A 14,799-nucleotide genomic window follows, 5' to 3' on the forward strand; every position below is an offset into this window, starting at 1 on the left:
CAGCCGGCTCCATCAAATTATAAGACGTTGTCACGTCAAAATATTTTGTTATCGAGTAATACTTCCGGCCTCACATGATAAATTATTTACGAACTAGTTAAGGTACACCCTGATAATTAGGCAATATATAGAACTTATTATTGTCTTATAATAGAATTAGTAATTTCATGATCAAGTAAACAGTTGATTCATATTTCTTTATTCTTATAATATTTTATTGGCGCCTACCGCTTGACAGCTTCCGGCCCAATAGACCTTTAATATTATTTAGGTATGTTACATAATTCGATATTATTAAATAATAATTGTACGTAAATAATCAGCATAATAATTAAGATAAACAATGTTTAATATTACCTACTAAGTTTGTAAATAGGTCAAGATGATTGTATAAATACCGGCGGTTAGCATATTACTAAAAAAAAAATCTGTTTCATTCGTATTCTACCCTTCGTAACGTGTATTAAAGATAATATATTATTTCGTGTGGATGTAAGGTGTCTCAATTGTCGCCGCCACCCTGATGATCCTTTAACAGTTTGTTTATGAAAAGTACAGTTAAGAAGAAAAACTAGGGACTGACCTTTACTCGCACCGTCGGGGCCGCGTAGTATCGAGCATTCTTCTATAGTACCAAACGGCGTGAATAGCTGGCGGACATCCTCTTCAGTCTGCTGTTTGCTGAGCATCCCAACGAACAGTTTTCGATCTGCGATTAAAAAAAACAAATTGTAAAATACGAAGGAATTGTCGTTGCGACTGTACAACGCTTTCCGTGATTAAATTCTACGATCAATTATTTTATTATTTGTGAGCATTTCTTGTAATTAATTAAACAATTTTGAAACAATATTAAACGAATGAAAAGCCTTTTATTTTTGAGACTTGTATTGATTGATATACGATTTGGTATTCGCGATCGTCTAGCCGAAAAGTGGTACCGACACGATCGAGCTGCGAACTCTTAAATGACGTTTTATAACTATCAACACGAATGCGTTTCTCAAACTTTTTAGATTTGTATTTTTCGCACATCATCTTAGGAGCAACAGCGCTTGTAAAGTAAAAATGACTATTCTCAATATTGATAGGTTCTACACGCAGTGTTTTTCTGCCAAGAAGCTATAAGAATCGATGAGTCTTTTAAAGTTTTAACCTCATGTTTCAAGATGTTGCGTTTATACTTCATTATCTACGAGCAATTAACACAAAAATGACATAGTATCGTATCATATGAATATACGTACAAAAACAATTGAGGTTTCCAAATCAAGGTTCACGTTTTTTTTTTGTTTTTTTTTTAATGCTTAGGTGTGTGGACGAGCTCATACCTGGTGTTAAGTGGTTACTGGAGCCCATAGATATCTACAACGTAAATGCACCACCCACCATAAGTTCTAAGGTCTCAGTATAGTTACACGTATCTATCAACAAACAGCTGCTCAGAATGATTTTAAACTGTAAAAGTTAATCACGGAAAACAAACACAGAGCCACACCACAATAAGCCTAGCGGTGGTACGTGGAGCGGCGGACTAAAATGTAGACTTTATCAAATTATATAACAGTAATATCATTGGTTTTCTTGGGATATAATCATGGTGGGTTCCCACGTCCTTCCACGTCAGTCTTTAAGAAGGAATTTAGTCTTTCACGGATAAGAGCAAAAGGCGTGGAATGATCCGGAATAAACGCTTGTTGCGAGGAGGTGATCACGACCCTCAGTTTTAAAGAAACCGAAGCAAGAAGAAGAATATCGTTGAGACTTCATTTTAAATTCATTTAACGGTCAAATTCTATTATTCTTAAATCAAAAGTCACTTTTTAATTTATTGACGTCATAATAATTTGATGAACATCCAAGACGTGATGACTGTAAATTATTTCCCGATCATTCAGCGCGACGCCGCGGTCAGATTGATAGTCCATTTAAAAGTGCGCATACACAACGGCACTTTAGTTGTGCCAGAGTCGCTCACATTACCGCAACCACCGCATTTAAAATGTAAAACTACTTATTTAAAACAATAAATAAGCAGTTTTTCTAACTAACACCTGAATTATTGAGCTTAAGTTGCATGAGCTAGCTTTTATTTACAAATATGTATAGTTAAGATATTCAATCAATAAAAATAATGTCATTTTTATAAGTTAAATTCCAATGTAGAGCGAGCTTATGCAACTCTACGTAGCGCCGTGTGCGCGCGGTCTAAGTTGCTACTGTTGTCAATATTATGTATTGAAGCCTCTCCCTTAGTGCATCCAGAAATCATGAGTGCGTAATTTAAATCAATTAATTTAATAACTTTAATTTTAATTAGAATGATTTTAAGATGCACATTGTTTTCGGACAGTCATTTGTTTATATTGTTGAGACGACTAAGCCGCCGCCCGACGCCCCCCAACACAACTCATCATAACTCGTTGATGACACAACAACAACCACAGCTCTCTATATATAACACATAACACACAGTTTTAGTTCAAACAACGGTAAACGAACAAAAAAAAAATTCAAAAAAATCAATTAAAAAAACACATTAGCACAGTTACACTAAAACGCTGCGATTTCTCGTGAGGGTTCCGTAGCAATAAACACACTGCCTCGAAGACGCAGCGCTACCGCGGTTATGACTACGGAAACCTCCTGGGCCAAAAACCAGCTCGGCTAAACAACTGTGCAGCAATCATTATCACCAACAACTTGTACTTACAATCCGGAGCCGTTACAGAGAGCTCCCAAATAACCAGTAAACATTATTAATTTATAAAACAAAACGATTAAATAACATAAATACACACTAAATACGCATCGGAAATTATATTTAAAAAAGAAAACAAAAAACAAATATATAAATATATCTTTTACAGCACGACGATTACTAAGTGTGCACAGTGAGTGTTACGATCTACGTCAAACCAGAACGCTGTTAGCACCAAAAACTGATAGCTACGCCGAGCCACGAAAAATGGATGCGGCATTCATAAGCATTTTTAATTATGTTCGATCCTCAAATGCGATTTAGCTCCGGATTTGACATAGAAACTCACTAGGTCGCTCTATTCGACAGACAAATGACAACAGTACAGCCTAGGGCACGCACAACAAACGCTACCTGCCTCCTTCTATGCCCGCCGTCGGTCTTCGCCCCCTGTAACACAAGAATATGCTACACACGCTTACTCCACCGCTTCTCTGTGTCTCGCTTAGGGGAATAATGCACGCTTTTTAAGCTAATATAGACCTTAAAACCTATTATCGTTAAAGTAAACATTTCAATAAACAAATTGTAATTTTTTTTAATTATTAAAAATACAATAATTATTTATTGTTAGTACAAAATATACAGAAGTAAAGTTATTAAATTTCTTTATACAAAATTTTCAGCGATATAAAGTATGTCTAAATTTTATCCGCTTAGTGTTATTAATCAGGTAAAACTGCTTCATTTTTCAAAACCCAAACCAGTTAGTCTACCTTAAGATATTAAATTAATATATTGCTATTTGGACGAAATTTAAAGGGATTGCGTAGGTGCCGCTCATTTCATTAACCACCTTAACGCGTTACTGACATTATGTCAACCGTAAGCTCCCGTGAACACACAACGAGTTACGTAGATATTAGAATGAGTTACAAAATATCTAAAAACACAGTGATAATTGTAACATATCGCTTAATCTTTTATTGCGCCTGTGCGCCTGTACAACAAAGTCCCACAAGATGTTCAGAACCTACATATACATAGGTTTAAGAAAACGATTAAAGAACATCTGTGCAATAAAGCTTACTATAAAGTCAATGATTATCTAGAAGATTGCACAAAGTGGGAATGAGTTGCTCGCTCCGGGCATTTCAATATTGCAATAATTGTTACGTTATAAAACTCATTATAAAAATGAATATCTAAAAAAAATCTAATATTTAAAAAAGGCATGCCCGCTGAGTTTCTTGCCAGTTCTTCTCAGGACGGAGGCTAGTTTTTGTGAATTGGCGGTAGTTCTTTTTGACGTTCAACAAGTATGTACTTTCATTTATGTTGAATAATTTTTATTTTTATTTTGGTTTGATTTGATTTTATTGCTTACATGTGGGTCACGACCCTCTTGGTATTAAGTGGTTGTCGGAGCCCATAGACATCAACAACGTAAATGCCGCCATCCACCTTAAGATAAGAGCTCTAAAGTCACAGTTTTTACAACGGCTACCCCACCCTTCAAACCGAAACGCATTACTGCTTCACGGCTGAAATATGCAGGGCGGTGGTACCTACCCGTGCAGACTCACAAAACGTCCTACCACCAGTAAATCTTGAAATCATTTTACTGCTTCTGCCATCTTAGTTCTGTTTGATAAAGTCGGACGTGAAATATAATTTATTTTTCTTGATGTGTTAAAAAACCCATCGCTCATAAAAGGATAAGTAGTTAACGAGCTCATAGACACCGCCGTCATTTAGTTTTACCCTGTTTTTTTTTTTTTTTTTTTACATATATATATTGCCTTTGTAGGCAGACGAGCATACGGCCCACCTGATGGTAAGTGGTCACCGTCGCTTATGGACGTCAGCAATGCCAGGGGCAACGCTGATTTTTTTGGTAAACACAATTTAGGTAAGTGTTTACTGAGAAAAATTAGCATCCGCCATAGGATTGATGCTTGGCATAGCCATGTTACTCAATATAAATACATTAGGCGTCTTAATGATTTGGCCAATGACAGTAAAAGCTTAGCTAAACAAAGATTGTCTTTATTTATGGACTCTATGTCGTTGCCACCGCAGCGTTTGTTGTAATGACACTGGGACATCTCAAAACAATGTTCGAATATATGTATCCAAACCGCTTACCTTCCGCCGGTCATTACATGCAGATTTATACCCGGCGTGTAACTCCCGCGCGACTGTACTAATGACCAAGTTAATTGAGATAATTTCACAGCGGACTCCCGCTAAGCTTTGGATATACATTCAAAATTGGCCGGATTATTTTTTGGTCCAGTCTCTGGAATCTGTTTAGTATTTTACCGCCATTTTATAATAACAATTTATTTTATCAGAAAGATTGTTCTGTTTTTTGTTGCCGGATAACATTTTTTCAGAAGACTTTTAAGTATTAAGAGTTTGATTAGGATTATCAAAAAAAAAATCACCTAATAAAGAACATTGATATTGGTCGTAATTCTTTCAATTGCCAAAATTTATTAGAGCTTTCGTGGGAATATCAAATCTCAAGAAAACAAAAATCGTAATTGTGAAAATCCATGAAATGTGAAAATCGGCATCAAAGCCCGTTAAATAAAGCTGCGCATAGAAAATCGGTAAAGTTTAAAATAGTTTGAAATGTTTTGCTGCCTATCGACTTATTTTCGGTGTGATATGATTATGATACAAACGGAGGGTCTCTAAAAGGTGATAGTACAGTTTGACAATATCAGGAGAGCATACAATAAACATCTAATCAGATGATCAGGAAATTATTATGATCTCAGGTGATGATGATCACATCCTGTGGTGATATTGGTAAATAATTACAGTAAACACTGGTGATAGGACCTCTTGTGAGTCCGCGCCGGTAGGTACCACCGCCCTGCCTATTTCTGTAATGCGTTTCGGTTTGAAGGGTAGGGCAGCCGTTGTAACTATACTTGAGACCTTAGAACTTATATCTCAAGGTGGGTGGCGCATTTACGTTGTAGATGTCTATGGGCTCCAGTAACCACTTAACACCAGGTGGGCTGTGAGCTCGTCCACCCATCAAAGCAATAAAATAAAATAAAAACACGCGTAATATAATTCCATGAGTTTAATATAAGATTTAATGCAGTAATAACGTCTTGAAAGTGGCTCTGAGATATGTGTGATAGATAATTGCATTGCAAGTACCGTGCCAATCGGAACGGAAAATAATTTTACAATAAAGTGTCCCGGGAATATGTTTCATGGAACAAAATAAATCATCAGTTATGTTTAATTTGGTTGTAATTAGTTAGTGCGAAAAAACACGAACAGTTAATTAGTTATAATGATCGAAAAATGTTGTGTATTCAGGGAATTTTGCATGAAATATAGCTGTAAAACTGTTTAAAATTTTCAGAGGCCCTCGGGATTTAGTTGCAACGTCGTGAAATCGCATTCTCTTTTACTAAAAATAAACAAGGAACTTACAAATCCGTTTATTCCCTAAGAAAAAGCTCATATTTTTAGTGTAATTGATGAACAAGCTAATACTTCACTTAATGCTTAGTAATTTATCCGCGTCACAGATTATAATGCAGTCGGTGAAGAGTCAACCAGAACGCATGACTGCTTCATGCCAAAAATAACCACGACGGTGGTACCTCCAAATGCGATTTTTCAATAAGCTATACTGACTGTTGATGTATAATAGATTGATTAAATATCTCTAGCTAAGTCCGAACTAAGGTAAGAGATACAGGATACAATAAAGGAAGGTATCCACCAATCGAGCGTTAAATGCTGCATGAAGTCTATCAATAACATCATGTACCCTCATAAATTCGTGTTAGAAGGGGAACGCTATCCCTTGCAAGCATACAATATGTTTGTTTGATTGATCGCGTACAAACCTTGCTTTTGTGCAAGAACGGAAACCTTGTGAGCATCGGCGATAGGGAATTTTGAATTTCGATAGTGATTTGTGTGGTTTGATTTATGTTCTTGTTTAGTTTATTGACACCAACACATGATTACTCTAGGTGTTTGTTTTCTTTTACAAGTTTCTACATAGTGAAGTGTGATTGCAATAATATTACTAACTAACTTTTGCCCGCGATTCCGTTCGCGTGAAATAGTTACTTTGGCATAACGCTAAATTTTACCCCCACTTCATTTACGTAGAAAGTGAAGATATTTTTGAATTATAGAATGTTAAGGAGCTATTAAACCCCTATTTTGAAACCTTCTTTATTGGTGCTGGTCTTAGCGTAATGTTATATAGCCTATAGGCTTCCTCAATAAACGGGTTATCTAACACTAAAATAAATTTTCAAATCGAACCAATAGTTCCTGAGATTAGCGCGTTCAAACAAACAAGCTCTTTAGCTTTATAATATTAGTATAGATATCCGTCCAATGACCGAAATTCGAACATGTTCACCGACACTCCAAGTTCATTTCATCCTTTACTAATATTTTGGAGGACAGAAAATGACTTATTAAAATTAATTTGGATTAATATTGATGGCATCAAAGGTCGTCAGGAGAAAGTATAAAAAAGTAACTAAAACGAGTAACAAACTGAAAAGAAATGGTACTTAATTGTATATATTATGATATATACAAATACATAGATCGACAGCTCCTACGTATATTATCGTAACCAACAAATTGACGAAAATGACATTTTTAGATTTTCAAATACTTTATAACATCGTTTATCGTTTCATCTAATAAAAAAAAAATATATTTGCAATAGAACCAAAGATATTGAGAGTGCATATTGTCGTATGTTCATATTTACCGTAGTAATATATCGTATAGTGCAGTTAATGTGCTGTACGCGGGAGGCGAGTGATCGTTTAGCCGCGCGAAGGAATGGTAAGTAGTAGTACCGATTGTATACGCTGGAGAGGAGCTCGAGCGCGGCTAATATCACATTTTAAAAAAATGTACTGATTTATATTATTTAATGGACAGTAAGTATAAGATTAACTATCAACTATGTCATCTAGGTCAAAACGAATGATTGATGCAGTAATGAAACTAGTAAAACAATGTGATAATTTGATTGGCAAAAACCGGTAAACGCTAATAATTCAACTTATAGTGATGATGTGTGTACATCCAACCCTTTTGTGGAAAATACTACGAGGGTACAAGGTAATATATATGTTTTACACTATGAATAATGATTTTATGATTTATTTAAAATATAATAATATGAAATAGTATAATACCCACAGTAAAATATCGTAAGTATATATATACTATACTATACGTTGAATTTAGATCCTTCTCCAATATCGTAAGTAAATACTTACGATACTTTACTATTGAAAAAAATATAAACGAGTCCCGTATCTGCTCTTACGATATTTTACATTGGAATTTCCCATACTTTTTTTATCCTATGTCACACTTAAGATATTGTACTTCGATATAAAGCATAACTTACTATAGTATTCTTTTCAAAAAATCTCAATAAAAAGATATTTTTGGTTTTCTTTTACAGAGTTACCGCCCCTTTTTGACGCAGATATTGATGAGATAAACCAATTGATGGATTTGTCCTATTTTGGGTCCTATGTGTCATATGTACCTAATGCAGACTAAAATGTTCAACGAAAATGAGTGATGATGACAGAATATTGATTTTCAATAGATTTTAAGATTTAGGAAACTGTGAAAAGCAGTTTAGCAGCAGCAGCTTTTATTGAAAACTTGGTTGTCAAACAAAAAAACTAAGGATTTTCACTGACATGGAATCTAGGCGTAGGTTTACTTTGATTTATAGATTACCAAGGGCTGTTTTAGACGACCAGGAAAACTATTTAACTGTGTACAAGAAGATGTTTCTAAACACATTTCCATTAAGTAAACAATTTGTCTATAAGTCTTTAGAAAAAAAGGTAAGGTAAGTGGATTGATAGAAGCGGATCTGCGAAGGCGTCGCAAAGTAATAACTAGGGATGTTATCAGAAGTATATCCGATCACATAAAATCTCTTCAGCCTGTAGAGTCTCATTACTCTCGCCAAGGAAGTAGTAAAATTTACCTAGACGGAGATCTAAATTTCCATCGCTTGTTTGAGTTGTATAATGAGTGATTTAATACACTAACATACTCTTCAAAAGCTAGTTCTGAACGGCAATATCCCGACATCGTCAATGCATACTTTAAGTTTAGTTTTTATATGCCAAAGAAGTACCAACGTGACAAGTGTCATATCTATAAGAATATATCTAGTCTGACACTATCTGAAACACAATTATATGAAGCACATATTAAAAATAAAGAGATAGCTCGCCAAAAAAACTCGACCGATAAAGAACTGGCCAAAGTATCAGATGGTAAACTATTAGTCGCCACTTTCGACTTTCAAAAGTTCTTACTGCTCCAAATGGTAATATAAGTATCCTTTATTATAAACGAAAGCTTTAACTGTTTAATTTTACAGTTTTTAATGTGGCTGAACAGGAAGGTACTTGTTTTATGTGGCATGAAGTCCAAGGGAATCGCGAGGCAAACGAAGTGGCTTGTATGAGTACATCTCCAAACGTAAGGATCAAGGTACAAGCAAGCTTCGGTTGTCGCTTTTATTTTAAAGTGACAATACATCATTGTTTTTTAGAAGTTGGTCATAACCAAAATGAGGGCGATAGCGTTCACACCTTAATAGACAAATGTGCCCAGAATAAACTTGCTTATACACCATTTGAGTGTTTTTGTTTAGTACGCTGGGCTAAGCAAAAAGGAAAGCCTTATATTGTAGAAGAATTACAACACACCGTTTTTTTTAATTGCAAAACGTTATTAAAGTGCAATGGGGTTAAAAGTACTAATGGAGAAAAAGTTCAATGGAATAAAATAAGAGAGGTGTTTAAAACCTGAAGATCCTTATAAATTATTATATAAATATGATTTAGCTGCCGAAGATTACCATACTTTATATATAAAAGCGTCTACCAGGAGACAATGTGTAATCAATATTGATATGCCAATAGGCTGCCGATGATACCTCAGGTGAAAAAATATGATTTGATGAGCATGTGCAAATCTCAAATCATACGCAGCGCTCATTACGATTTTGTCCAAAGCCTATCAGATACTGGTAACGACAGTTTTCCGGATTTAGATACAGACTAATTTTGTAATAATTAATGTTTTTTTTTTAATATTACATAGTTTTTATTAATTTCTTTTTATTTTTGTACTGAAAATTTTAGATTTTAGAGACTGCACAATACTGATTGATTTTTTTTACGAATATTCAAGTAATGAATAAATATTTTTTTCTTGTTAGTAAAAGATATTTTTATTTAGTTGATAAGGAGTGCAGGGATGAATAGATAATTCGTAATAATAATATGTATTATATTTTAAATTTGAAAGAGATTTTATTTAGTTGATTTTAAATTTCAGATATAAGTATTTCATTGCATTTTTTAAATAATACGTGTATTTTTTAAAGCAAAATACTATTTATTTTGGATAAAGCAAATTGATTTAGACAATACGTAAATTAATAAAACAATAAATACAATCTTTATGATAATATAAAGATTTTATTTCATGTTCTTAATACTACATACTATTAAAATAACAACAATACCATTGATTAATATTTTAAGATTATTTTCTTAGAGGGAATATTTATTTAGACTGTTTTGATTACGAAATACATTATATTTCAGTATAATGGAAGATAATTATTTTATTTTAATTATTCCCCTTAATAGCACTAATGCTATAAACGTCTTTGTTCCATTGTATATTATGGTAACTGTAACCCAAGACACATTATTATTTGATAAGTTCCAATGTAAGTTATCGTACGTGTAACATACCCTACTTAATCCTACATATATATCAACGTAAAGTATAGTAAGTACTACATACAACGAAATACCATTGATATTTTCCGTAGTAGAAAACCGTATGTGACTTTTAAGAAATTCTAGCAAAAAATTCAAAAAACCTTTTTAGAGGTAATATTCCGTTCCTAAAAATATATTTGTATGCCAATTTTGATTCTTAAATGAGCTGATTTGACTTCACTATCATCAAAAATCTGCTTGCATAACTTTGAATTGCGATACTGTAAAGTTGATAAAACAGAGTTACGATATTATACGTAGGAGGTGTCGAGATAAATAGCTTATTCATTTTGTGTTTTATTTTTTCGCTCAAAAATTTAATACAATTTTTATGCAAGTTGGTTCAAAATCACGCAATGGGTCACTTGGCCAGAATCTTCTCCTTCTTCTTAGTCGAATACTTCATTGCTGAAGGTCGTGTCCTTGAAAGCCCTTCGTGACTCTTTGTTCCCTCAGCCAGAATCTAGATGACTACAATTCACCAAGTTTTGTAGAGGTCGACTTTGTCAGCAAAATCGCAATCCATATAGTATACTAAATTACAGTAGAGCGGTAGACAAAAAAGCCGTGTCTGTATTAAACTGACATTAAGCCTAGCAGTTATCTATAAGCTGGCTATAAAAACACGGCATACAAGTTAGCCGAGCCGATCCGGTCCAAGGTCGTTTCTCGCGATCTCCGGCAATTAAGAAAGGCCTCTCCTTCGTTGTCTTACATAAATTCGTTCGTAAATTGCCTGTAGGTAGCTTAAGTTCGTTGAAACGCAAAATTTCAATGTTCAGTTGATTCCATTAATTAGGCTTGCTGTACGCTTCATCGCGAGTTGAATAGCCAATTACATTGATAATTGGAGGTCGTGCAGGTGTCTGCAGGGACAAAGATGAGTTGTGGCTTGGTGCTGGCGATAAACAACGGCGCGGAATGAGGGTATATTGTTATTTTTGTGGACTGTTATATTTCGGCTGGATTGAGTTTGCTTTGCGGATCTTGCATTTGGCCGTGTAAGTTCTTCCAGCCTTATTACTATCATAACACAGATAATTAGATTTAAAAAAATCATATCTAAATAGAATCGCTGAATTAAAAAATATTTTAATTAATAGTAACTAGTTTCTCAGAGGTTGCTCTAAGCTCGCATCTTAGACCATCAATGCCAATAAATTCACACTGTTTGATTTCCTAAGTGAATCTTAATGTTATGCGATGCACAGCTCGGCTCCAATAATGTATCCCATATTATTAGATATGGCAGCTATTGCCTGTTAATTCGATTTATCGGTTTAATTGGCGTGAAGTTGTATACATCTGGATTAATTTACATAATGTTGATTTGTAGTTCAACTTATTGTCCACCTACCTAAATTAGCTACCTACCTAGAACTGCAGTTTTTAATGTAGCAATGAGACGATACCTTGTAGGTGACCATATCCAAAATCAAAAATGCATTTGTGCTTCTATTGCTGGGATCAATAACCCATTTATTTTTTAACTACCTATTACAATCTAATTGCCGGCAAAGGGATTGTAATGTAATCCTTGTACGTACTTAGCGTAATCTGTTGTTAATGGAGAAACGGTAATTTGAAGAAATCTTAATATTAACTAACCATGGTGTATGACTTCGGCATATTTATGTCAGTATTTCGCCAGTCTTATAATTCGTTTGACGTACTTAAATGCTCATTCTTAAAGCGTTGCACTGTTTTTAACATGCACCTTTGCTATTTTACCCTAGTTGGTTGATGTATAGAAATCGTGACTAACCACAAGCTTTCCTCCATCCGATCCCAGACCAACCTCTCTAATTCCATCACCAGCACAATATTTGATTATGTATCTAATTAAACCACAAAAAATCACGGTGCATTCTATGACTATTTTACCAATTTATTTGGAATTAGCGAGAACTTCATGAAATACTCTCGCAGGAAGCCGTGTCTCTGGAAACTCATAAATCATTATCAGCTACCATCCAATTCTATTAACCTGTTGATTTCTGTGATAACGTTAACAACACTAGACCAACAATGGGAGTGGACGTCTCTATGCGTTACGCGTTACATTAAGTGATTAACTTAGTTTCTCTTAGTTTTCGACGACAACTTTTCTTCTTTGTGACTCACTTTGGCCTCGTGTCTGCCCTTTTGTGAAATTTCCGTGGAATTGTTATGAAGTAGGTACATACAAGTAGCTAAATAATAGGGAAACGTACAGTTGTGGAACTTTGTTTCAAACAATTTGTTAATTGATGATTGAGTGTTGTGAGTATGTTGGATTGGTAATATAATCTAGTTTTTTCTGCCGATTATGGTTTGTAGAGCAGAAAACTAGAGTTTATGTTCATTTATGACACAAACATCCCATGGGTCAAAATGTCGGGAAATGATTTGCTGAATCCCTAAAAAGAAGCTGGACTCGATTACATTGAACCAAAGTACGAAGTGGATATGTGACCATCTACCAGCAATTATGCATTTTCTTGCTAAGACTAAGTTTTTAATGATATTTTAAAATTTAGTGACGCTCATGACCATAAAACCGTACGTGTCGATGTAACGTATTTGATTTTACCCTTCTCCGATATTATTGCCCTTATAGACGGGCGAACATACGGCCCAGCCGATGGTGAGTAGTTACCGTCGCCCATGGACGTCAGCAGAGCAGAGGCAGGGGCAGAGCCAAGCCGCTGCATATCGTTAAGTACTCTCCACAGACCTCGTTTGAAGAAAGACATGTCTTAGCGCTCAGGAAACACTGCAGAGAGGAGGTCATTCCAAAGCCGGATGGTATGTGGCAAAAATATCTTTGGAAAAGCACTATCTATGGATGATTACTGTCAGAACACTACCAAATTACAAAGTAGCATTATTAAAAAAAATCATACCTAATCCTTAAGCAATTTGACGTACTTAAATGAACGTAATGACGTACTTAAGAATTTGTAGGTATGGCTACGATGACAGTTTGCAGACATTAATACACCATCCTATTTTATTTTGCTAAACAAATCGAGTGTCGGTTGTGCGGAAGTATGGGATAGCCATTTCTTTTTAATGCTGAAATATTTTGAAATCATTTGACATAATTATCATTTCAAGGTGGATGGTGTATTTATGGACTTTGTAGAGGTTATGGTTGGGTACCCGCGTGACATTAGCTCGGTCGTAGGTTCATCAACCTGTCTGACGTTTAAGCTGCATATTAATTAGCTAGCTAACAAAAACCTATAGCAATATTAAAATTTTAAATTAACAGAGCTATCCCAAACAAAAATAAACGCTCCGCTCTTAATAATAGTATCTAAAACCACTCGAAAGCAGTTCGTTTAAAGGTCTTTTTGTCTATTAATACATTAATTTTGTGTCTCTAACCGCTTATGAGATTATGACGCCGAAATTGCGGTAAATATATCGCCTTAGGGTAGGTGAGGGTCGTTCAGAACACTGGCTGAATAAACACGGTTAGTTAGTTATGTGTAGAATAAATTATAAGGGGTGTAATTGTAATTATATTTGTTAATATAGAAATACTAGGCGAGACCGGCGGTTTTACGCGAATTAAATTTATAATTCAGAAAGACACGTCGTATTTTACGGTTTCGAGAATTGTTTATATATCTCTCTGGCGGTTATAAGCTACTAGTTGATTGTAGATTCGTTTGTACGTAAAGGCATGAACTAGCGAACACACTGTATTAATTTTAGCGGATATATCTGGTGTTTATCGACCGTCATATCATTTATCGTAATAAAATAATCTTAATTGTCATTCCGGGTTGTAAGCTAACTGTAATTCAGGCATTGTTGTGTGATTGAGTAACAAACATCCAAATATACACTTTCATATATATATATTTTTTTATTGCTTAGATGGGTGGACGAGCTCACAGCCCACCTGGTGTTGAGTGGTTACTGGAGCCCATAGACATCTACAACGTAAATGCGCCACCTATCTCGTACACCCACATTTGTAATATATTCATAATTTCAGATAACGTAGTACTAACGACGTCCTACGTCTTGTGAGCCCGTGCGAGTAGGTACCACCACCCTGCCAATTTCTGCCGTGAAGCAGTAATGCGTATCAGTTCGGTTTGGGCAGCCGTTGTCCTGTAATTCATATCTCAAAGTGAGTGGCGGCATTTACGTTGTAGTTGTCTATGGGCTCCGGTAACCATTTAACAGCAGGCTGGCTGTGACCTTAACCACACATTTAAGCCATAAAACTATATATTAGTTATA

At 34.9% G+C, this 14,799-nt stretch overlaps 1 protein-coding gene across 2 annotated transcripts in view; it reads right to left on the reverse strand.

Annotated features, from left to right (window-relative positions):
- The window catches only part of LOC101743724 (CUGBP Elav-like family member 4), a 798,506-nt gene that overhangs the window by 215,374 nt on the left and 568,333 nt on the right, over positions 1–14,799 (reverse strand). For both annotated transcript variants that reach the window (XM_062671586.1, XM_062671587.1), the window contains one exon: positions 584–709. In XM_062671586.1, coding sequence (XP_062527570.1) covers positions 584–709 — 126 coding nt within the window. The remainder of the gene's footprint in view (positions 1–583; positions 710–14,799) is intronic.

Source organism: Bombyx mori, chromosome 12 (assembly GCF_030269925.1).
Source record: "Bombyx mori chromosome 12, ASM3026992v2".
NCBI classification, from domain to species: domain Eukaryota; kingdom Metazoa; phylum Arthropoda; class Insecta; order Lepidoptera; family Bombycidae; genus Bombyx; species Bombyx mori.